The 26,102-nt window shown below is 38.3% G+C and overlaps 1 protein-coding gene, 1 long non-coding RNA gene and 1 other non-coding gene across 3 annotated transcripts in view; all 3 read right to left on the bottom strand.

Moving 5' to 3' along the window:
- The window catches only part of LOC138817017 (uncharacterized), a 136,278-nt gene that overhangs the window by 6,853 nt on the left and 103,323 nt on the right, over nucleotides 1-26,102 (bottom strand). Inside the window, exon 4 of the mRNA XM_070007380.1 lies at nucleotides 4,508-4,588. Coding sequence (XP_069863481.1) covers nucleotides 4,547-4,588 — 42 coding nt within the window. The 3' untranslated portion in view covers nucleotides 4,508-4,546. The remainder of the gene's footprint in view (nucleotides 1-4,507; nucleotides 4,589-26,102) is intronic.
- LOC138817611 (uncharacterized) overlaps nucleotides 5,886-26,102 on the bottom strand; it is a 105,443-nt gene continuing 85,226 nt past the window's right edge. Inside the window, exons 2-3 of the long non-coding RNA XR_011368903.1 lie at nucleotides 19,753-19,813; nucleotides 5,886-5,947 (exon numbers count right to left, since the gene is read on the bottom strand). This is a non-coding gene — a long non-coding RNA (uncharacterized lncRNA). The remainder of the gene's footprint in view (nucleotides 5,948-19,752; nucleotides 19,814-26,102) is intronic.
- On the bottom strand, nucleotides 13,326-13,468 carry LOC138822386 (U4 spliceosomal RNA). The gene has a single exon (XR_011370420.1). It is a non-coding gene; the product is annotated as a U4 spliceosomal RNA (small nuclear RNA).

Raw genomic sequence — 26,102 nt, 5'->3', positions numbered from 1 at the left:
CAGTGCTCTGACACGTACAGAGATCAGTAGGTGACTCAAAGCCAAGAACACAGGAAGAAGCACTCAGACAGACCAAGCATTGCTCAGAGTACATTTACCACGACCCTAATGGATTGCAATAGAAAAAAAAAAACATTTGAACTATCAAAACTTCACTACAGAGAATGTAACTGTGCTACAGGTGAATATATATCTTCTCCCATCAATTAGATTGAATTTTTCTCAAAGTTGATTCCAATTTCTGTTAATGAGTATCAAGTACACTGTTTTTTTTATTGTGAAAATACCATACAGAGGAGTTACAATTACATGGGCAAGATAATGAGTACATTTCTTATCAAGCATTGTTGCCTCCTCCTTTGTTTCCCCTTCCCATCCCTAAACTGTTTTAATACTAAACATTTGCAGAGAACAGTCCCCATGACAGCAGGTGCACAGAACAGACTCTAATCCTATTTGAGGGCACCACCTCTTACAAATACATTGTGGCTAGGACAACTTTCAGGCCTTTTACCACAAGATGGAGTTTAAAACACTTATGTAAAATAGTTCTCTTTATTTATGGACTCCTACTCGCAGTCAGTCCCAGAGCAGAACAGACACCAGGGCTCTACTGATTTAGCAGGAAAAGATTATCTTGTTGTTTCCATGCTGATCAAAGCCAAACTGTCTGCTGTTGCATGTCATCTATTCATAAACCTACCTCAATATCCAAATCCTCATTTTCCTTTACATACTTACAGTTTCTTAATTGGATATTGTTTTCCTAACTTCATCTTAACAAGAAAATTATTCACATGATGAGAACAGTTGCACCAGTTGAATTTTTAAAAAACCCATAAATAAAGGACAGACTTCCCCATAATGGAATCCTTGACAAAAAGATAACTCTACAGCTATCACTCTTCTACCACTACCAAACACCTCTGGTCTCCTCCTTAGAGTAAGAAAACCCAGACATTTATCTGGATCTAAAACTGCCTCTGCCTGAGAAACTATGAACGTCCAAGACAAGGGAGGAAATGCTGCAGACAATGGCAGAAGCAACACAGTCCACAAACACTCAACTTCATACCACACCCACTGGTGGAATCTGTTACACAGTAAACACACATTGATGTTAGCACCATTATTTATTACAGATAAAAGAGCTCAGGCATCTGTCTGAAAAGTCAGCTCAGCTCCAAATGTGATACACATGAAAGTAGGAGCCAGAAACTAGACAGGAAAGCCTTTCGCTTCCAAAAATGTATTCTGATATACCCTGAGAACAGCATCTTTGATTGGCAGTAATTTCAGATAGACTTTGAGGTAGGAAGACAGTAGCAAAACCCAGGGACTTCTGGAAATCCTTATATTTCTCTTTGAATCATATCTACTCATGAAACTTTGGCTTAGTCTTGTAACTGGAAAGGAAAGCCTGACTACAGGGTAAGCAATATTTAATGTCTGAGGTAAAATAATAGAGAAAGTAATTATGAAGAATAAGGAAAAGGAATGTAGCTTGTATAACTAAGAAGTTCTTTATTTTCAACCCAGCCAGTGAAGGTGAAGCTGAAGCTTCTCTAATTCTAAGAACCTCTAGAAATATTTCATCCTCCCTTTTCTCCTTCCATGGTACTGCTTAACTCATTCAATCAGCCATGTGCCTATTTCTCTCCAGTTTGTCTAATAATGCCGTAGTTGGGCTCACAGCCTAGGCACTGACCAGAGGAATACTTGGGTCTCCCCTGCTTTATTCTCTGCTGTCTATTGGCCATATTAATATCCCTCCATATCACCTGAAATCAGGTCTCTACCTGGTGGTTCATTACAATTATCCCAACAGAGGCTGATGTAGGAAGATCTTAAGACCAGCCTGGGATATAAAGTAAAAACCATGTCAAAACCAAAAGGAAAAAAAAAAACAACTCTTATAAACCCAGTATCTTGGCAATTTAGTGAATTAAATACTTTCTCATGAATTTCTAAGCCATGCATACTCATGCTTGTATTTACTTTTTTAAATAAGTTTTTTATTGTGAACATACTGTACAGAGGGGTAACAGTTACATGAGCAAGGTAATGAGTACATTTCTTATCAACCATAAAGAAAATATTTCCCCACACTTTCTCACCAAGCGAATAACTGATGAAAGTCAAACATGCAGAATCTCATTTAGTTTTCAGGTGAAAAAGATCAAACAGTGTAAGAGGCAAAATATCATTCTTCTAGGCTTCATACTTCACTGCCAACAATACCCCCTCTGATTTGATTACTGTTCTTAGTAAACCACAGCACGCACTCTGCCCATCCGAGCATACCCAGGGAGGATGGCGTTGCTCAACTCAGCTCCTCCCTATGTAAAAAGACTGAAGCTTGTTCCCAACTGCACCTCCAGTTATACATTCACTCACTGTATGTTTTACTTTTTTAAATGTTCACTAATTTGGAAATAATAGATGAACTGGTGGGTTTAAAAAAAATAACATTAAGGAACTGATGCTGTGGCTAAGTGGTAAAGCGCTCGCCGTGAGCTGATGAACACACGGACAGCGCCAAAGCCCAGAGTTCAAGCCACACAACCGACAAAAAAAAATAACATTAAAGCATGTATAATAAACGGTTATCAGATATATTCCACCTCTATTTTGTTTTCTACAGGCAACTACTATCATACTTTCTTATGTAGCTCTCTTGATATTTACACAAATAGATTTTCTGAATTATCTATGGGTAGGGTATAAAAGAGAAATGTCTATTTTAAAAACTGGCTTTTACACTTAACAGTATATCTGGAAGATCTTTACGGATAATATAACTTTACACATGTTTGTGGTGTTTTCCTGTTATTTTGTTTGTTTGAGACAAGGTTATGCTACATTGTCCCATGTAGCCTAGAACTCATGTTCTTCCTGCTTCTGCCTCCTGAGTGCTGGCATAACAGGTATTCACCACAACTTGTTCGCTTGTGAGCCTATCTATAAAACAAAGGGCTTGAATCATATTGGTTGAACCAAAGAAAAAACACTCTTGCAATATGTATATCCTCAGCATAGGTTCTCAAGCAAGATGAAATGGTTTAGGCTAAGAATGAGAAGTAAGATGTGAAAATAATCTGTGTGTCTTGAAGGAGTGGGCTATCACTGAAGAATGTTTCTAAGAACTTAAATACATTTAAAGCCAGCATGTTTAAAAAATTTCCCAAGGTCACAGCTCTGCAGGATAATTCCCATTTCGATGTAGACATTATGGTATGTTTGCCTTCAAAGGTTGATTATTTTATGGCTACAACTCATAAAGCCTATGGTCATAAAACACCTCACTCTCTCTCTTGGGGGATGACCACACTTACTGTGTAAATAATGGTATCAGATTCTCAATTAGCTAAGACCACTTCTTAGTGACAGGGTTCGACTCCACTCTGTGCCCAAGGAGCTAGGAATATTTCAAGTCCCACATAAAAGATGTGACTTAAAGCTAAACTAGAGACGTAAAAGAGGAAATAAAGTTTCCGAAAAAACAAAATTGTTATATGATTAATAATCATCATAATGTAAAATATTTTAAAAGTGGAAAGAATAAGCATAACATTTCTTCATTCTCATTTGTTTCAAAGGATTCTAAAGTAGAGGGGGGGCTGCTATGAATAACTCTATCTTGATTTCCCATCTGCTGCCTGACAGAATGGCCACACCCTGGCTGCTCATTCTCCAAGAACTCTGTTTTTGACACAATTCAGTTGCAACTGATTTAACTGTCCTCTCTTGTCATTTTCTAGTGGCAATAAGATGTTTGCTTTTTTGAGTCTCCTACAACTTTGCATTCTGTACTTAGATTTTTGTCTTTCCATCATCTTTTAATTCCTTAATCCCGGGGCTGGGAAGGTGGCTCAGTGGTAGAGCTCTAGCCTTGCATGCACGAGGCCCTGGGTTCGATTCCTCAGCACCACATAAGCAAAAAGAAAAAAGCCGGAAGTGGCGCTGTGGCTCAAGTGGTAGAGCGCTAGCCTTGAGCTGAAGAGCTGAGGGACAGCACCCAGGCCCAGACTTCAGGCCCCACAACTGGACCCAAAAAAAAATTTTAAATAAAAATAATAATAATAATTCCTTAATCCCCCCAAATGCGGGATTATGTTTTTCTGGGCAAAAACCAGGATTTAAATCAGACAGAGATAGCTTCACATCTTGTCTCTTAGTCATGACCTCAGGGGGGAAAAGTTACCCTTCTCAAGCTTTTACTAAATTAAAAATATTTTCACTGTTTGAGTTGTTCTAAATTATATAAGTAATATAGGCTCATTAAAAATTAAATGGATTATGCAATGCAAGTGTTTCTCAATTTGGTGCATTTATGAATGCATATGATACATATTTATTTTATGATGAAAATGAATATAATACTTATTGTCCCACACTTTGCTATATTTTTCCCTACAATCATTCCCAGGTGAATAACTATTTAGCCTCTTCTTGCACATTTATCTATAGTGTCCAGAAACTATGCAATTGTAGAAGTAGAGCTCACTGTCATTGTCGCTGATTCTTCTTCATTTGGTTCTTCAGTCTACTTCACTCTACGTGGATCCATTTTTCTCAGGTCTGTCCTCTAGAATGACACAGGTAAATCTATTCACTTTGTCGAATAACAACCTTTTGAAATGTCATGGGTATTCACATTCCTCTGACTCTATTCTTCTCCAAGCTAAGTAAGCCTCTGTTTTTCTTTTTTAAAAATCTACTTTCTCATTGCTGCCATTCCAGCAGCAGCACCCACCCTTTCTGGCTCTCTCAGCTTCATCGCTGGCCTCTCCACCCATCACCGCTCAGTGCAAACTGCTGAACTGCTATCTGCTGTCACTTCTCCCATAAGTTTGGCTATAAAATATAATATACTTTTGGAACAACCTTTACCACCTAACCTCCACCTCTGCCTTCATCTACCCCATAGAAGAGTAGCTTAAACCTATCTCTAGTAACTTGAGATTTGTTAACTTGCGTGTGATCGATACATTTAAAGTGCATTATTTCAATCTTTAAAACATTTCAAAAGCTTCCTAAGAAATTGAGATGTGTTATGAAGTAAAAAACAGAGCACCATAAACATAAAAAGATAATAGTTATATTGTCAAAGCTTACAGAATTCACAAACATTATAGACATGATAATGACAATTTGCCTTGTGAAGGTTAAAATGTGTTTGTGACTTTAAGTATCACTATCTCACAATACTGTGAAATTTGTGAAATTTATATAATTACTTAATCTCAATAAAAATTATTTTAAAAGCATAAAAAGATGTTTGTTATCTGCATCCAGCTTTACTTTTAAACATGTATATGTATAGCAGACTTGTTAAAATCATTATTACCAGATTAGCATATATAGGTAAAATCCTAGTAACTTAACAGCACTGCTTCTCCAAGGTTTAGTTCTTTCATCTCTAACAAGAGAATAATAGTAGCTGTGAGTGGGATTGTTAGGAAGATTGTGTGAGTTACTAGCAAAACATATAAAATGTCTAAGTTGGAATTTGGTACTAAGAAGGAACTATGTGTCAGTGGTAGTGATATACTAAAATGTAGATCAAATGTTATTGAGCCCTCACAATAACCTAGGTTTTATTGTTCACGTTTCAGGTATAGTTTTTTCATAAAGGTTCAGAGTCGATGCCAAAGAGCTTGGTGGTGTGGTGTTGACAGTGGTGAAAGTAATGACAATGGTGCAGGGGGAAAACAATACCGAAAGGTCACATGACAATGTGTCATTATGAGGTGATTTTTATTTTCTTCATTTTGTAAGTAAATCCTTTTTAGGGTGTCTTTTTTAATATTTGGACATTTAAAATAATAATACAGATATTGTTTATAAAGCTAGTCATTGAGAGAGAAAATTCCAGACTGGCTCTCCCACAGCCTTGCTCTATGTACTTGGGCAAACCCCTTTTTGTCTTCTGTGTTTCAGTAACCTGTAAAATAAGAAGGGGAAGGGGTAAGTCCTAACAATAGTGATAGTATACCACTTACTCCCAGAGCCCGGACACTTTACAAAGCACTCTTTACACAGTGGCTCATTAGGAAACACAGTATTTCCCATGTCCTCAGCTGACCTGAGTCACCGGTACAGCTGACCAGCCTGCTGCAGAATATAACCACCTACTCCGGCCCTGGCCTTTGTTTAACAGAAAGCTTCAAAGTCTTCCACAGCTCATGAGGGTAGCTTTATGCATCCCCCAGGTTCTGACTTGCTTTCTGGAAAACAGTTTGAACTCCCAAGTGATCTTAATAATTGGGAGGGGGAAAAAAAGGCAAGCAAGGGAAAATATAAAGGCATTCATATTTATGGACTATCTAAAATATAAATCATTATAACTAAATCTCCTTGCATCCTCACAACAGCTTACATTTTATTGCCTGCATTTTTGAAGTGATTTTCTCATAGAGGTTTAAAGTTAGTGTTCAAGATCACATAGTTACTAACTTTAGACCAGAATTGGAATGAAAGCCCAGAGCTCAAGTTACATCACTGAGATTTGAGATCCACTAAGGCTAGATGGTTTGTTGGCTATTGTTTCAACTTTGACACTACATTTCAAGGATTCTGAGCTTTGCCTGTTAAACATTACTAAAGACATAATGTGGTGAGGGAAATTTTATTACTAGCCACTAGCCTATCGATGGTAGTATTTTTTCTATTATGATTGATAAACTGACACATCATGAAAGCTTTAATCTAAAAACAACACTGTATTTGAAAGGCATCCTGAAATGGCCCAAGACTACCTGGTAAGTGACTGAAATCACTGTTGAGCAGATAATTCTTCAGTACACAGAGAACAAGCACATCTGACAGGCTGTAGTTGTTCCATGCATTAAATTCTGGCAGCAACTAAGTGCTTGTCTTTTTTTTCTCCTGTTTCTTCCTCATTTCCTTTCCACCAGCACACTTCTGTGTGGACTGTAGCATGTGAGAGTGAAGTCAGCATAATATTCATTGCTTAAAAAGTCCTGATCCAATCAACCGAAATGAGAGACCAATAAAACTGTGATCTTGAAATCCAGGAGACTTTATTATGTTTGGACAACTCCATTAAATTAGAATACTTGGCCTTGAATAAGCAAAATCATAAATACATATTAAATTACATCTCCATTATCTTCATTGCTATCTTAATAGATGTTAACTATATGTGGGCACGGCACATAATCTATTACTACACTTGGGACTTGCAATAATTTTATGACATAGGTACAGTTACTGCACCCATTTTTCGATGAGGAAATTGAATCACAGAAATATTATATAACTTTCCCAGTATCACAGAAAAAATGATAGCATAATAATTCATATCCCAGTGGCCTAACTCCAGCATCAACACTTTCTCAAGTAAGTTTCTGATTGTCTCTAGAAAAATGATCATATAGGCTAGTATGTACCACTAAACAAGAATTGTTTAATCCTTTCCACAGGATTTTCCAATCCATTTAAACAATCTGATATCAAGCAACTGGTGTGACAATGGACACAATACTTGGTGATCCAAATCTATAATATTTAGCATTAGTCACAGTTGGATCACAGACAATAGTGAGTTGGGATTGCTCTAAATTAATGAATATATGATGAGTCTACTTAAAGAATTAAATTTCACTCTTATATTACTTGTACTCTTAGTCTCTATGAGATTTAAAGGAAAGGGAAGTGGAAAACTCTTGGCATATGCCTAGGAAACAACTATCACTATTTGTTTCAATGAATACCTTCCTTTCTCTTAACTAGTTTTTTATCCTTCCAGAAACTTCCTGGACTAAAGAACCAGTAAAGAATAGTATATGTCTGAGTCAAGCAAAAAAGGTCAGATAAGTTGATGTTAGGGAAATGACCCCTAAGATATGTATTCAAATGTATTTTTCTTTCATGCAATTGTTTCTAACACATTTATAAGATTAGTTCTTTGTTGCTTTGTATGTCCCTCCACCATGGTATAACCCCTGCTTTCACTGTATTTGATGTTGGTATAATTTGTGGAGGGAAAGGGAAAAAAACAAACTGTTTAAATAGGGATACAGGTGGACCCATTGCAACAATGAGATGTACAAGTCGTTATGTTGAAAATGAACTTTACAACTTTGGTTGGGGGGGGGGAGGATTGGGGTGGGAGGAGTGGGAGGAGGATGGGAAGGGATGGGAAGGGGAAACAAAGGAGGAGGCTGCAATGCTTGATAAAAATGTACTAGTTATCTTGCCCATGTAATTGTAACCCCTCTGTACAGTATTATCAGGAATGAGAACAGAAAGACAGATGTCTTGTTGCCTCGTAACTTGTTGATACCTCTGAGATTTTCTTTTTTTAAGCTAAGTGACAATCATTGAGGTAGTTTTTTCTTCATGGCAATCATTTTTGAGTGTTTGTCTTCCTACTGAGGTGGAGTGAGGCAGTAAACACATTATAATATGAAAATAATCTGTCTCTGTCTCTGTATTTCTGTCTCTTTCTCTGTCTCTCCACTTTTAGTGCAGCTCAACTGTGTTATCTAGGGATAACCCACTACTAGAGAGGCACAAGAAGGTCTGAAGAGGCCCTGTTCTAGAAGTCAGATGGGGATCCAAGCCCTCCTCTCCTGTAGCCTCAGGCAAGCTCCTTGGGTATTGGAATTCCAGGGGTTCTCACTGTTCTAAGACTTCACAGATGGTTGAGATGTGGTCACACAGAGGCCACCCCTACTATGACTACTACACTCTGGAGTTTCTGTCAAATCCTACTTGTAAATTTATTTCTCAAATGGTTGGGTTCGCTGCTAACTAAGGCTGGCCTTGATCCTTGAACCTCTTCCAAGGCCTAAGAGACGTAAAAGTCTGATATCGCCTTGGGTGTGACCCCAAATGGCCTTGTTAATAAACATTCCTTCCTGTTTCCCCACATTGACAAGGGAGAAGGGAAGCAAGGTTGGAGAAGAGCAGCAGAGGCCCTGCCAAGGAGGGACCTCGGCAAGGAAAGCCGAGCTCAATGAACTGAGTCAGTCTCGTGTTTTTTCCTATTTTAATGTTTGACTTACTGAGGCAGACCCTTCTCTGGTCTCTCTTAAGCCTCCAAATGGGTTGGTGCTTTTTGTTTTGTTTTTTTCCTATTTCAATTCTCCTCCCTTGGCTCCACGATTTTAGAGTCTTCCCCTATTTAGAGCAAGGTTATCTTTTTTTTTTCTTTCTGGGGATCTAACTTAGGGCTTTAGGAAAGCATGCTATGAAAATACTCTACCACTGAGCTGTCTCCCCAGCCCGCCCCCCTCCCCCCACATACACACACACTTTTCTGAGATAAGGAATCACTGTGTTTCCTCTCGTTTAATAAATTCTCTGGGAGGAAAAGTTCTCACATCAGAAAAACACTGCTTTGGAGCTGTTCAAATGGCTATTTTAAGGAGTTGTTCATACCATGTAAACACTTCCCTGTGTTTTGGGATTCAAGTAAATTATAAGCAATATGTTATAGCAAATGATATGCAGTGAAGGCTTTAGAAATTAATCTTTAGTACTTAGTATCCATGAATCCCTGGGTTTTTTTTTTGTGGTGGTGGTTTTGTTTTGATTTTTGTTGGTCATGGGGCTTGAACTCTGGGCCTGGGCATTGTCCCTCAGCTCTTCAGCTAGCCCAAGGCTAGCGCTCTACCACTTGAGCCACAGTACCACTTCCAGTTTTCTGGTCATTAATTGGAGATAGGAGCCTCACCAACTTTCCTGCCTAGGTTGGCTTTGAACTGCCATCCTCAGATCTCAGCCCCCTGAGTAGCTAGGATTATAGGCGTGAGCCACTGACATCCACCCTTAAGTTGTCTCTAACAAGTATTTGGTCTACTTCATTTAATATAATTTTTTCCAAGTCTTTCCATTTCCTAATAAATAACTAGTATTTGTCTAGAACAAGCAGAAAAGCTCAAAAGCTATGTACATATGACCAGATAAGATGATGGTAAACAAAATGAATCCCAAGATAGAAATACAAGTAGTTTCAAGACCACACTAAAGCTACCAGCACAACTATGTTTATTGCAGCATTATTTACCATAGCTAAGACATGGAACCAACCCAGATGCCCCTCAGTAGATGAATGGATCAAGAAAATGTGGTGTATATATACACAATGGAATTCTATGCCTCCATCAGAAAAAATGACATTTCCCCATTTGTTAGGAAATGAAAAGGTTTGGAAAAAATTATATTAAGTGAAGTAAGCCAGGCCCAAAGAAACATAGGTCCCATGGTTTCCCTTATTTGCAATATATAGTATAGGTATGAGTCAAGCGGAAAAGGTCAGATAATGTGATGTTAGGAAAATGAACCCTTAAATATGTATTTTAATGTTTTCGTTTCTTTCATGCATGTGTTTCTAACGCATTTATAAGATTATTTCTTTGTTGCTTTGTATGTCCCTCCCCCACAGTGTAACCCCCGCTTTCACTATATTTGATGTCAGTATAACATGTGGAGGAGATGGGGACAAACAAGTCGTTTAAGGATTCAGGTGGACCTGTTGCAACAATGAGAAGTACAAAATGTCATGTCAAAACCAGCTTTACAATGTCGGTGTGGGGGGGGGAGGGGGGTATAATTGGGTGGGGGGAGGGGGGTAAAATTGGGTGGGGGGAGGGGGGAGGCGGGGAAGGGAAGTGAAGGGTAAACAAAGGAGGAGGCTGCAATGCTTGGTAAGAAATGTATGCATTATCCTGCCCATGTAATTGTAGCCCCTCTGTACAGTATGTTCTCAAATAAAATAAAATACAATTAAAAAAAAAAAGAAATACAAGTAGTTTTATCTTTCTTGCTGCTGTTTTTAATGAATTTATAATGTACCATGTGCTTTTTTTGTTTCTTTTGTATGTTCTTCCCCCATGGTATAAACCGTTTTCACTGTGTTTGATTCCTGTGCCTGGAATCTTGTATATACATTTTTCTAATTTGGGGAGGAGAAGGGAAATAACAAAATGCTGAAATAAGGTTACAGGATGACCCATTGTAACAAAAATATATAGAAGACACTATGTTGAAAACAAATTTTACAACTACTGGGGGTGGGGAGGGAGAAGTTGGGGAGGTGGGGCTAGAAGGGATGGTAGGGGAAAAAACAAAGGAGGAGGTAACAACGCTCAATAGGAAATGTATTCATTACCTTATTCATGTAACTGTAACCCCTCTGTACAGTATTTTTACAATAAAAAATATATACAAAAACAGGTATTTGGTCACAGTGACACAAAGGAAGCTGATTCTCTCATTGTTTTAAGAAAATTTTATTTGTATATCCTCTTAGTCCTCCTAGCTTCTATTTGGTCCTCTCCCTATAGTTCAGCAAGATTAATTTTAACTGAAGTATCTCTTCCATATTTGGTTACATCTTCATGCATACCTATGGACATTTTATCGTTTTTAGGCAGGATATTCAGGAAGAGTTAGCTTTGCCATTGGGTTTAATCTGGACAGTTATAATAGGCTCCAGTTACAGCACTCCAGGAGGTTTTTGCTATCATTAGAATAGTACCCTAACCTTTTCTATGACCAGAGTACTATATGAAGTTTCCTCTGCCTATTTCCCCAGGATCCCCTCAGCCTGTCCCTCAGCCTCTGTGATCCTTCACTGGCTTTTTCTCTGTCCCCATAAAGGGCAAAAGTCATCTTCATTTCCTTGTATTTGCTATTGCTGCTTTCTTCATTTCACTTAATGCCCTCCTTCTCAATTAGTTCTCAGTCAAACATCACCTCCCTAGAGATGCCTCAAGCAAAGCTGTAGACTTTTTATGTTCTGTTCTCTCCCCAGAAGTTTTATTTCTACATGGATGCTTTTACATGATTTTTTTTATTTATCAGTATACATGTTGCACTCCATGAGAGGAAAGGCATTAGGCCTTTACTACTAAATTATACTTTACAGAACAGTGTTTGGCACACAAGAGTCACTCATTAATAGATATTGAAGAAATCATCCTGGCTCAGCTTCTCACCCACTTCAAGCTCTTTTACTTATCATGAGTTCTAACAGCCTTGAGTTTCATTACACATTGAATAAACTACACTGAATTATTAATCACTATGATATCCTCCAACAATGTCAAAAGTGTAAGAAATTGATAATACCCAAAGTCATTTGATTCAATTATGGAAAGACCAAAGAGCTAAGAGAATGTTGATATGCACTTTAAGTCCTTGGATAGCTTTTCTCAAACTTTTCCAACAAGACAGAATTAACAGCTGAAAACTGAGTAGTAATGCTCAGTAGGGAATGTAACAGGAATATAAAGTAGCTCCTGAGAATGAAATATCTTTAAAGTCCTACAATTTATTTTCTAAATTCAGATGAGTTTTGCATACTAATCCATTGTTTGATTTAATATAAAAGAAATTTGCCCTCAAATAGTTGAAGAAATAAATGTGCCTTCCAAGAAGATGCACCCTGTTTACTTTGGAAAAGGATCAAGAATCCCCCAGTACGTGTGATCCAAGCTGATCTTCATTTAGAAATGATTCTGGAAGAATCTTAAAAGGATCCCATCTCCTTCATTTGCACTTACTGCACCCGTGCCCCACGCCCCCGTCCCTTTTCAGCCCAGGGAACAAATGCTGTGGAACGAGACAATATAGAGTAAGCTCGGAATAAAAAGGTATGTGAACGTTTGAGGAGCTAAAAAAAAAAACAGCTAATTTTTTAATTTTATTTTATTGTAAAGATGCTGTATAGAGGGTTACAGTTACATGAGTAAGGTAATGAGTACATTTCTTGTCAAACATTCTTACCTCTTCCTTTGTTTTTCTCCTCCTATCCCTTCCCTCCTCTTCCTCCCCCACTCTCCTCCCAAAAGTTGTAAATTTCATTTCCAACATACTGTCTTGTGAGTATCATTGTTGCAATGGGTCATCCTGTGTCCTTGTTTCAGCATTTTGTCATTCCCTTTCCCCTCCCCAAATTAGATAAATGTATATACAAGATGCAGGGTACTAAAATCAAATACAGTGACAACAGAGGATATACCATAAGGGGAAGAACATACAAAAGAAACAAAAATATTACATAGTACATTAAAAACAACAACAAAGAAAAATCTCTTGTGTCCATATCTTGGGGTTCGTTTCACTTAGTATAATCTTATATGGTCATATGTACATAGCTTCTGAACTTTTCTGCTCATCTGATAAGATTATCCTCGACATATACTAATTATTGCAAATAAGGAAACCATAGTAGCTAAAAAAAATTCTCTCTATATCACTGTCACCTCAGATCTTTCTTCTCTTCTCTTCCTCTTCTTCTTCCTCCTCATCTTACACAACCTCTTGTGGGTTTTTTGCTTGGGTTTTTTTCTTTTATTAGAGACTGCTAAATATTGCGAGTGCCAACTATATTGCAAGTGGTCAAGGTGGGCTATTGGGAAAAGTTTTCAATTAGCAATAATTGAGCCTCAGGCAAACCTCATTGGCTATGATACTGACACTGAGTAAATTCTCTTTGTTTTTGAGACAGAGTTTTGCTATGTAGCACAAGTTGATCTCAGCCTCCCTAGTACTGGAATTACAGTCATGTACCACCACATCTAGCTTCAGACCTCTCTTTAAATTATTTCACTTCTCTCTTTCTTCCCAAGTGCTTGATGAGGTTAAAAGTGTAAATTCTTCTCACTTCCAAGAGGAGAAGACCCTGCAGTGACCAGAGAAGCCACTCTACCCAGGATCATCCTAATTTGCATAAAATTTGATGTAATTGTTCACAGAATTCTCTTTTCATTTGTACAATCTATGGTCATTCTTAAGGAAATCTTCCCACACCACTCAAAAAAAATTAGGAACCAAACTGAATGAGTCAGAGGCAAAGTGACACAACTCTTCAGCCTAACTTTAAGCTGCCAGAGAAACAGAAGCCTATGAGACAGAACAATTGTCCAATTCATCCACTAAAACAAAATAATAAAAAAGTAAATCACAAAAGCATTTGGGTCCAAACTTCGGTGATTCTGAATAAGGTTTTCTGTGTCTGACATATTTGTACACTTCAGTTTTTATAACCACTCCCTATATATAACCACTTACATTGCATTCTGAGGATTGGAAGCACAAAATCCAGGCCATCTTGAGTATATTATATTAGTGGTTATAGTGAGAAGATACAAAGGCAACCAGTATGTTAAGAGTAAATTAGTCTAACAAAATACTATCAGGGAAATTGATAGAGTATTTTTAAATCAAATATGGTATGTGGATACAGTATAAATTCTGAATAATAATTAGCCCTTCCAGTAACCTGACATTTGAAGGCATGAAAGTGAAGATCATTATCTGCTGGACAAACCAAAAGGAGTGTTTGCTCTGATAGTAATTATGGTAACCACTGTAGGGAATGGAATGGACTGAGAGTCTGAGTTGCTGCCTAAAAACCTACCAATGTTTCTTCTTAGGCCAGGCTTTCCATGGTTGCTTCCAGCCAGTGACTAAGCACAGCAGTGAAACTGAGGCAAGCCCATTTCTGGGAGATACAGAACCCTCCTGATAGGCTCCTTTGTCTTAAGGATTTCCAATCAGCCTTGCCAATTTTTTTCTTGAAGTTGAAGTCTGAAGGCCTTCTCTCGAACCTTCTGTCTCTCTCCCATATGCCATGTGTGAGTCTATGGGCCATGCCACAGGCTCATAGTAATAAGGCCAGCTGACCACACACTGAAATCTTTGGATCTGTCATCCAAAATAAATTTCTCCTTTTAAATTGTTTCTCTCAGGCATTTGTCACAGAGGTGAAAAACCGACTAGCACAGAAAATTGGAACTGAGAACGGGGTCAATGATGTAACTATCTGATCATGTGGTTCAGAAGACTTTGGAATGTGTTTATGAGAAGAATTTGAAAGACTTTGGAAATGAACTAGAGAAAGTCTGGAATGTTGTATGAGCAGTTCTGGTTAGAACACAGAAGGGTGAATACCGATAGAAGTATGAACAATATAGTCCGTACTCGTGATATTTTTGGATGAGTATAAGGACTCTGTTGAGAACTGGACTAGAAGTCATACATATTACATTGTGGCAAATAACCTGTCTGCATTTTTTTCCATGTCCTGAGTAGGAATCACAGTTTTAAGATGATGGTCTACTTAATCTGCCAGAAGAAATTTCAAGGCAGCAGCATGCAGGATGTTGTATAAGTACTGCTAGCTGCTTTTCTCCAAATTTACGGTGAGAATTGAAAGACCAAAAGAAGAACAAGGCAGTTTGAAAGGAATTGAAGTTTGAGTATTGGGACTAGGGAAGGCATGGTTTCCAAAAATATTTGTGGCATTAGAAAAGAAGCCCATCCTTTGCATAAGAGCAATAGGACAGAGTCATGAGGGCTTCTAAGAAATCAACAATATCCCATCCATTAACATGCTCTAGAGTGTAAAAGTATAAACACCATTAAAAGGCTTCTCTTGGGAAAAGAGTGCCACTTCTGTGACACACCTAGCTCACAGGAAGTAACGTAGGGAACTTGTTTCTCAGCATTCACGTCACTGTGTTCAACCATCAGGGCACACTGCAGCCTTGGGTCTAGAGGGCCTAGAAATTGTTCCTTGGAAGCATCACAGCATGCCACTATGTATGATTCTACAATACAAACTGTAGAATTTTTTAAAGATTCCCCTGATACCATTTAATTCAATTATTTACTTGTAGATGAAAAGGTCAGTACACAGAAGTCAGTTCATTTCTTGTAGGTCAACACTGGATTTGTGGAAGCTAAGATGGAAGCTATAGAAAGTGCCCTACTATTTGCTACTGACCAGATGAAATAGAAGGTAGGAAGGAGAAAGGAGGTAGGAAGTAGAAAAGAGTAGAATCACAGAAACAGTGGGACAAAGGGTAAACCTTAGTATCTAGTGATACTCACTAGACACTATGTTGGAAATGAACTTTACAACTTGGGAGGGGAGAGATGAGTTGGGGAGGAAGTAAGAGAAAATGAGGGAGGGGTTAACACTGTTTAAAAAGAAATGTCCTCATTACCTTGCTTATGTAACTGTAAATCATTTTTACAATTAAAAAATGGAAAGTAAGTGGGATCAGGTAGGAGAGATCCAGAGATCCGTTCAGAGGAACACAGCAGCTGTAATTCACTGAAACTAACCTATAACCAATGCCCCACAGACCTTTCTGGAGTGATTTTTGTTTGAGTTTGGTTTTTCATTGTTTTGTTTGTTGTTTTTGATGCTCGGTACTTGTGCAGGAATTCAGGGCTTATCACTCTTTCTTTTGATTCAAGTTGGTGTTCTACCACTTGACGTACAGCTCCACTTCCACTTCCACTTTTTGACTGGTTAAATGGAAATAATAGTCTCATGAGCTTTCTTGCCCAGGCTGGCATTGATCTTCAATCCTTAGATCTCAGCCTCCTGAGTAATTAGGATTACAAGCATAAGCCATCAGTAGCTAGCTAGTTCATTTTTCAATGAACTCTCTTTGGGAGCCAAATTCTTGGGATGACCTGGCTAATACTTAATAATCTCAGGCAACACTCCACCCTCATCTCCATCACCTATACCTGGTGAGCATACAATATTTCACTTGATCTTACTTACAAAGCTTGTTCTTGAATCATGTTTATCCCTAGATACTCATCAATCTTAAGCTGAGTTTATACTTACTCCTTTCATAAGTACTCACAGAAAAGCTGTCAAGGACAAAGGTTCTGTAGTAACTGTTAGAAAATTGGTAAAAGCACTTAAGCAAATTCTTCCATGTCTATCTAGAAGAATCAATGATTTCTTCTAGAGAAAAATAGGTCAACCAAAGTAACTCTACACAGACTAATCACTACAACCTTTATATCACAAGGACAATTAAATAAAGAACCTTTGCTTTGGAGCCTTATCACCTTGGTCCAGCTGATAGGGAAAGTGGATCTTATGGCTGAACTCTTGAACCAGGAAAGGACCAGTACAAAGTTTTGTCAGGTGACGTGACCTACAAAAGTATTTCTATTCCTTGGCTTATCTTTATGACTGATGAATGATTGCCTCTTATTTGCTCTATCTGCTTGCAAACTGTGGCTAAATTGCTGAGGCTGTTGCAACCAAGTGGTCTACTCCTGAAAGAGGGGGAAAAGGAGAAAAATGAATCTCTTCAATACAGGTGTAAGAAAAAGAAATTTAGTCTACCAAACCTCCCTTGCCATAAAAGAAATACAAATCAAAACAACATTGAGATACCACTTCACCCCAGTTAGAATGGCTATAATCAAGAACTCTAATAACAACAGATGCTGGAGGGGATGGGGACAGAAGGGAACCCTACTGCATTGTTGGTGGGAATGTAAACTTGTTCATCCACTTTGGAAAGCAGTATGGAGGTTCCTCAAAAGACTCCACATACAGCTCTCCTATGACCCAGCAATCCCACTTTTGGGCATTCACCCAAATGATCACAAACAAGACCATACTAAAGCTGCCAGCACAACTATGTTTGTTGCAGCATTATTTGCCATAGCCAAGATATGGAACCAACCCAGATGCCCCTCAGTAGATGAATGGATCAAGAAAATGTGGTATATAAAACAATGGAATTCTATGTCTCCATCAGAAAGAGTGACATTGCCCCATTTGTTAGGAAATGGAAAGACTTGGAAAAAATTATATTAAGTGAAGTAAGCCAGGCCCAAAAAAACATATGTCTCATGGTTTCCCTTACTTGCAATAACTAGTATATGTCTGAGACAAGCAGAAAAGGTCAGATAAGTTGATGTTAGACGAAATGAACCCCAAGATAAGGACTCAAATGTTTCTTTTCTTTCTTGCTATTGTTTCTAACATATTTATAAGATGATTTCTATGTTGCTTTGTATGTCCCTCGCCCACGGTATAACCCCTGTTTTCACTGTATTTGATGTTGGTATAACTTGGGGAGGGGAAGAGAAAAAACATATGGTTTAAATAGGGATACAGGTGGACCCATTACAACATTGATATGTACAAGACGTTACGTCGAAAAATGAACTTTACAACTTTGGCGCAGGGGATGGGGGGCACAGAGGGAAGATGGACAGGAGGGAGGAGGAGAGGGGTGGGAGATGGGAAGGGATGGTAAGGGCAAACAAAGGAAGAGGCAACAGTGCTTGATAAGAAATGTACTCATAGGGCTGGGAAGGTGGCTCAGTGGTAGAGGGCTTGCCTTGCATGCATGAGGCCCTGGGTTCGATTCCTCAGCACCACATAAGCAAAAAGAAAAAAGCCGGAAGTGGTTGCTCAAGTGGTAGAGTGCTAGCCTTGAGCTGAAGAGCTGAGGGACAGCGCCCAGGCCCAGAGTTCAGGCCCCACGACCGGACCCAAAAAAAAAAAAAAAAAAAAAAGAAATGTACTCATTTTCTTGCCCATGTAGTTGTAACCCCTCTGTATGATATTTTCACAATAAAAATAATAATAAAAAATAGTATCTTGCTGGGCACCAGTGGCTCACACCTGTAATCCTAGCTACTCAGGAGGCTGAGATCTGAGGATTGCAGTTCAAAACCAGCCTGGACAGGAAAGCTGTAAGGCTCTTACCTCCAATAAACTACTCAGAAAACCAGAAGTGGTGCTGTGGCTCAAGTGGTAGAGCCCTAGCCTTGAGCTGAAGAGCTGAGGGACAGCTCCCAGGCCCAGAGTTCAAGCCCCATGACCAGCAACAACAACAACAAAAAAATTTTGTCTCTTATTCACTCACTGCCACTCACTAGATGAAGAAGTTTCATAGCAAATGTTTAATTAAATATAATCAATTTGTGAATTTCTACATCATAAATTATCCCAGCATAGTGCTACTGGCTCACATCTGTAATCCTAGCTACTCAGGAGGCTGAGATCTGAGGATTGTGATTCAAAGTCAGCCCGGGCAGAAAAGTCCTTGTGAGACTCTCATCTCAATTCACCACTCAAAAATGGGAAGTGGTACTGTGGCTCTGAGTGCTAGTGTTGAGCACAAAGAGGCTCAGGGACCAGGCTGAGGCCTGAGTTCAAGCCCACAACTGACTAAATAAATAAATAAATAAATGTACTCCATTCATTTTGGAGCATAAATGATTTTTCTAAAAGAATAACTCCATGTGCAAAGCCAAGTTTATGCTTCCCTATTTACCTCTTGCTGAAGGGATCCTATGTTTGAAAGCCTACAGCAGAAGAGTAGCCAAGCTTAACTAGATTAAAATCACAGATTCATATAGTAAAAGGTACAGTCAATAATTATTGAATGTCCAAGTCATACACATAGACAAATGTTCAATTAAACTCTTCAACTGATTTATCAGCCCAGGCCCAGAGTACAGGCCCCAGGACCGGACCAAAAAAAACAATATACCTAAAGAAAATAGTGAACAAAATGCCAGTTTCTATAGCCCACCAGGAGAGAGAGTGATTTATTCAAAATATAACATCAGAATAGAGTAAAATTACTTTTCAGAGATTGATTCTTTATTAAAGAAAGCAAGGTAGGCAACTAATAAATAATAGAAATGCATCAAAGTCACAACATTTTCAATCTCAGAAATTACCTCAGTCGAAGAAAATAATTTGAAAAGACAAAATAGAAAAAGTGGGCACTTGTGATTATCAGCTGGTTTTTTTTTTTTTGCTTTAGTTTACTTTCTTATTGATAGTTGCTTTGTTCCTTAGACCTTGAACCAAAAATTTCTTCATTTGAACTATGGAATGCTTTGCCTAATGGCACTCTGTGCTTCCAAGTACATACTGTCCTGGGAAGGAAGTTCACTGTAAAACTAAATGGCATAGTCAACAAATACCTCATATGGAGATTCCTCCTGACTGGGGAAGACCAGCTCATAGCTCCAATCTCTGATCTTTCTGGAAGACAAGAATGATCAGTCATTTCTCTTTGACAAGAAACAGTAAATTTCATGTACAGTTTCAGGGTGTTAGAAGTCAGGGCAGAAGAAAACAGCTTTAAGATATCCTCTCTAGGTCCCTAATATGGAAGTAACAATCATCTAGTAGACACAAATGAGCATTGTAATCCCAAGTACAAGGACTTAGGGTGTGGGAAAGGAAGTTCAGCATGGAATTTGAAAGCTAGAATTGCAAGGTAAGAGATCTGAGAGCTTCAAGTGGGGAGGGTTTCCAGCATTTCAGGGGAGTGTGCTTTGTTTGTTTTTCGTCTAGACTGAGAGTGCAAAGGCTTTGGAAATATGCTTTAGGCAAGAAGACACCCTGGGGTTGTTTTCTTTCTCCACTTAGAGCCCTGGGTAATAATGCATGTGCCAGTGCCAACACTCAAAGCTGATCAAGTTTGATCATAAGACTACCTTGTTTAAAGTTTTAGTGGTTTCTAGTAGACTTCTGGTTTAAATATCATTATTCTAAACAAGTTCTGAAAAGCATCCATTACCATGGCTCAAATCTTGTCTTTGCCACTTACCAACTTGGGAAAGTTTCTTAACATCGTTGATCCTAAATATCCTCATCTATGAAGTGGGATACTAATAGTTGCTTATAGTAGTCCTTTATTGTTAAGACTAGGTGAATTACTGCTTAGCATTGTTTCTTCTTTTGAGTAAACTTTGACTATTATTGCCATTATCATGTCACAAAATTATTATTACTAGCCACAAAAGCATCTCTTCTCCTCCCATTGTTTGTCTTGTTACTGCCCCATCAATAGTCTATAATCTTGTATATGAAACTCATATTTTATGCTAAGGGATTTTTTTTTGTAAATCATGAGGCTTAAACTCAGGGCCTGGGCACTGTCACTGAGCTTTTGTGTTCAAGCACTCTACTGTCTTTGAGGTCTACTTCTCATTTTCTTGTGGAAAATTGGAGATAAGAGTCTCATGGACTTTCCTACCCCAGCTGGCTTCAAACTGCAACCTTCAGATCTCCTTCTAAGTACCAAAAAGCATAGATGTGAACCACTAGCACCTGGCTTACATATATTATTCAATCTTTAACAATACTGTAAGGTTAGTACTAATATCCTCACTGTAAAGATAAGGAAACTAGCTGGGCACTGGTGGCTCATGCCTGTAATCCTAACTCAGGAAACTGAGATCTGAGGATTGTGTTACAGAGCCAGCCCAGTCAGGAAAGTCCAGTAGACTTTTATCTCCAGTTAACCAGCAAAATGTCAGAAGTGGAAACTGTGCCTCAAGTGGTAGAGCATTAATCGGCCTTGAGGGAAAAAGCTTAGGGACAACACCTAAATCTTAAATTCAGGCCCAGGACTAGCACAATAAATAAATAAATAAACAAATAAAAGGCAACATGCTCTAAACAAAAGTGCTGCAAATTTGCTAGTAAGTGTAGAGCATATAGTTCAAGTCAAAATCTTTCATACTCCATATCTACTTTTTTTGCTATATTATGCCAACTTTATTTGACCTGATTTCCAAGCATTTGTAGAACTTTGGCACTTCTACATTCCCAGGAGGTATCCTTAACCTGGACAGGACTAATTAAGTTCAATACAAGTGAGGTCACAAGATTTCCAAGGGTAGGTCACAAAATATAGCTTCTGTCCAGTACACTCTATTGTAATATGCACTTTTGGAGGTTTACATTGTCATGTAAGGAGGTCTGCTATCTGTAGCTGACATGCTTGAGAGACCATGTGAAGAGATTACATAAAGATTGAGAGATACAAAGATACCCAGCTGCTCAGCCATCTTTCAGCCAGCCCCAGCAAATACTTCATGGCATAGGGAGGATCTGTCTCACCAAACCCTGTCCAAATTGTCCCATTCTTAGAATAACCAAGTGATCCTGGTTATTTAAGCTAATAAATGTTGGTGGAATTTGTTATGCAACAATAATTGCCAAAAAAGCATAATAAATGCAGAAAAGCCAGTGGCTCATGCCTGTAATTCTAGCTACTCACGAAGCTGAGATCTGAGGATCACTATTCAAATCCAGCTTGGGCAGGAAAGTCCATGAGACTTTTATCTCCAATTAAGCATCAAAAAAATCCAGAAGTGGATTGATAAAGTGCTACCTTTGAGAGAAGAAAAGGAAGGAAGGAAGGAAGGAAGGAAGGAAGGAAGGAAGGAAGGAAGGAAGGAAGGAAGGAAGGGAGTGGAGCTATAGCTTCAATTGATAAAGTGCTACCCTTGAGAGAAGAAAAGAAAGGAAGGAAAGAAGGAAGGAAGGAAGGAAGGAAAGAAAGAAGGGAGGAAGGGAGGGAGAGAAAGAAAGAAAGAGAGAGAGAGAGAGAGAGAGAGAGAGAGCGGGAACAGCACCCAGGCCCAGAGTTCAAGCCCTACAACTGACAAAAAGAAAGAAAGAAAGAAAAGAAAAGAAAAGAAAGAAAGGAAGGAAGGAAGGAAAGAAGGAAGGAAGAAAGAAAGAAAGAAAGAAAGAAAGAAAGAAAGAAAGAAAGAAAGAAAGAAAGAAAGAAAGAAAGAAAGAAAGGAAGGAAGGAAGGAAGGAAGGAAGGAAGGAAGGAAGGAAAAACCCCTGTATGGTATTTTCACAATAAAAAAAACTTATTAAAACATTTTTTTAAAGGAAAGAAAAACTGCTCAGGAATAATACCAGGCCCTGAGTACAAACCCCAGGACCAGCACAAAGAAAAAAATGCTAAAAAAAAAAAAAAAAACCTATGGAGATATGCAACATCAATTAATCACTTCCATTGCCCATGGGGATCACAATCAATCGTCTTGGCAAGTGTAGCTACCTCTACCTATAAGCCATCCTCACCCCACCATAACCACCTGCCAGTCATTTGAAAAGTTCCTTGGCTACTAAGAGTCATTGTAGGTGTTGCAGTTTGAATCATCTTCTCTTAAATTTGCAAATGGGTGGTTACACACCCAAACTTCAAGCCAAAATGTCTAGGCTTGATTTTCTGTTGTTACTGTTGTTCTTGTTTTGTTTATTATTGTCTTTATTCACTCCTTACAAGCCACAGTACTTAATTTCTCTAATCTTCTGTTCCCTCCAAAAATAACTAATAATGCAACTTTCTTTTTAGTCATGGTGTGCAGACTCATTTACAGTTGCAGAAAAATTCTGTCTTTAATAAGGGTTCAATACATGTTGCCCTATTTAGAGCATTGATTATCTTGCATGAGTCTATGTTTTTCCATTTCCTCTTCTGAACTCTAGTTATTTGAGAGCAAGGAAAGTATATTCCCAATGCTTGATGCTTGGAATATGCAAAATGCATTTTTAAATAAACAAATGGTTTGAATGATCGAATTGGCAACTATAATTTAGGCTCCATTTAATCTGGTATACACCGTATGTAGGAGATATCCACAGGTGTTGAGACCTGTGGACAGCTCAGTACAGTAGGCATGTCTTCAGAGGAAATTCAATTCTTCTCTTTTTCTAATGGTGCTACAGAACCACACACATGACTATAAAACTCCCTCCTCTCTAAAGCCATACAGAGAGTATCTTCACTTCAGCAAGGGAACAGTCTAAACAGATGGCAGAACTTTAAGGAAAGCTGGTATTAAAATAAAAGCTGGTGTTAAAATATTATATGGCCTCCAATATACAGTCTCTGTCTACTTCTACCACTTTTATAACATGCCATCTACATGTCTGACCTTGCCAAGTAAAACCTTAGTTAATCTTTACAATGCCATTCCTCTTTATGGACTCCACGATAGGGCAGTACCATATGGTGACAATGCTCTGGAAAGGGACTCTGCTCCTACCTGATGAGCAGGTTTGTGCTACATTAAGCAAGTAATTTACCTCTTTCTTCATGCATTTTATAACTGACTGATTACTGTTCGGTGGGAAAAAATTGAGATTTCTAAACAGAAATGTGGCCTCTAATTCTAAAGGAAGAGAGATTTTTACATTTACTTTTAATTTCACTGTAGGATTTCCATATTTGCTTACTTATGCATCAAATTCTTATGATAACAGCTTTCAGACAAAACTGCAAAACCTGTCACTGGAAACCCAATGTTATTCTAGTATATCAATGTCATTATGATACATCTTGACTTTAATATACCAAAATTTAAAAAAAAATCCCAGATTACCAATTAGTCCATTATACCCTCTTGCCTCAGCATAAAAGGAACGCTTAAAATGTTTTTAAATGAGTAAATTCCAAGGACTTGATTTAATAGCCCATATGAGTTTATCTTGTTGTCATTATTATAGCTTCTGTGCTTGTCATAATTTTAATCATTTGTACATTCTTTCTCGGAAGGAGCTATTTGAAGCCTTCAGAATGCTGAGGTTTGGAATGATTTCAGAGGCATGCCACCACATCTTCTGATTGGACAGCAGATCTCGAACGATGTGGGCCTTTTGCTGTTGACTCACCAGAGGGTAGCAACTTGGAAGCTTGATGTCAACATGCAAGAATGTTAGGCACTTTTCTTGGCCACCACCTTCCTACACCCCCTTCCCCACCCTACCCTCCTCACACACACATCATTTATAGCTAAAGCCAAGAGTTAAGCAAAGCTATTTGGGTTTTAGTCTCTGACCAGCGTCGTTGAGCTTCTCACTGCACCGTGATTACCATGTTCCAGCAACAAGAAAAATAATTCAAATCTTAGCTGGGCAACACTTCCAATGTAATCATCCAGTTGCATTTGGGAAATGTGGGAGAGTGGGTATGGTTTTCTGGGTGCTTGCATAGACAATGCAGGTACACAGTGCATGCACACACACGTAAACACACAGACACATCTTATCTAGAAGAAAACAATTGGAATACAGATTAATATCACCAGGCATGATCAAGATGTCTAGATTCTAAATGGACTGTGAGCTGTTTGTACTCCTGATTATTCAATATGCCTCCGTTTGTCTATTGTTCTAACTCTTCCAACTCAGGCCTAGAACTGTCTCAGATCTTTTTTGACTCAATGGTCATAATTAGTCAGTTAGGAGCTCTCTGGGAGGATGGGCTCCTTGGTGTTCATGACAAACTCACCTCCCACACTTTGAGGTCTAGCTATATGAGTGCCTATTTTTGAATACTATCTAGTTTCACATCTTCTTTTCTCTTCTCTGCATAATCCTCTCATTTAGTAGAAAAGTATCTTGCCTCCAAGTTAATTAATATGCTCTGATTTTTAGTACTTTGAACATTTTTTTGTGTTTGTAGACAATTGAAAGCAGTGAGAATATTAAGAGATAGTATCTCTAGGACTATGGCCAAGGTCAAACAAGCAATTGTACAAGATGGAATTAATGATCCACAGAAATTAAGTCACCCATAATTAACTTTGTTAATGTACGAGTCTCAGAGTTTAAGGCTACTTGATTGCCTTGGTATGCTAAGATTCAGGATACAATTCTTCTCAATAATCTTACCCTTATTCTATTTCTTTACCCTCATGGAGAGTAACAACCTCAACTCCCTATTCTGTTTAAATGTCCTCCAAAATTTTCTGGTTATGAAATAGACTAAATGTTGTCTCTCCTCTCTCATCCAAAAACTAAAAATAAACATAAAAAACCACTATGTCAGCAACCTAATCCACCAAGCTTGTGGATGAGATTTTATTTGGATTAGATGTTGTCAGGTGGGCAGTACATCTAATTACAAGTGCCATTGTAAGAAACCCCAGGGGAGAGACTAAAGGAGAAGGGGAGAAGGCAATATGAAGATCATGGCAGAGACTGGAATGATATCAACACAGCAAAGAAACACTTGTAGTTAGGAGAAACTAGAAGAAACAGGAAACAAATTCACCTGCAGAACAAAGTTCTGCTTTCATCTTGACTTTGGATTTTCTGATCCTAGAACTATAAATAAATTTCTATTGTTTTAAAGCCATCATATCACAGTAATTGGTTATGATAGACAGGAAACTAATGCAGTTAGAAATTCAAATGCCTGTTGGTAGGAGTGTAAACTTGTTCAACCACTTTGGAAAACAGTATGGAGGTTCCTCAAAAGACTCCACATAGAGCTCCCCTATGACCCAGCAATCCCACTTTTGGGCATTTACCCAAATGTTCACAAACAAGACACACTAAAGCTACCAGCACGACTATGTTTACTGCAGCATTATTTACCATAGCTCAGATATGGAACCAACCCAGATGCCCCTCAGTAGATGAATGGATCAAGAAAATGTGGTATATATACACAATGGAATTCTATGCCTCCATCAGAAAGGATGACATTGCCCCATTTGTTAGGAAATGGAAA

The sequence above is a fragment of the Dipodomys merriami genome, unplaced genomic scaffold, assembly GCF_024711535.1.
Source record: "Dipodomys merriami isolate MVZ:Mamm:240054 unplaced genomic scaffold, mDipMer1.0.p SCAF_11, whole genome shotgun sequence".
In the NCBI taxonomy this organism is placed as follows: Eukaryota; Metazoa; Chordata; class Mammalia; order Rodentia; family Heteromyidae; genus Dipodomys; species Dipodomys merriami.
The sequence above is the reverse complement of the archived record's forward strand: the minus strand, read 5'-3'. Positions and strand labels throughout refer to the sequence as shown.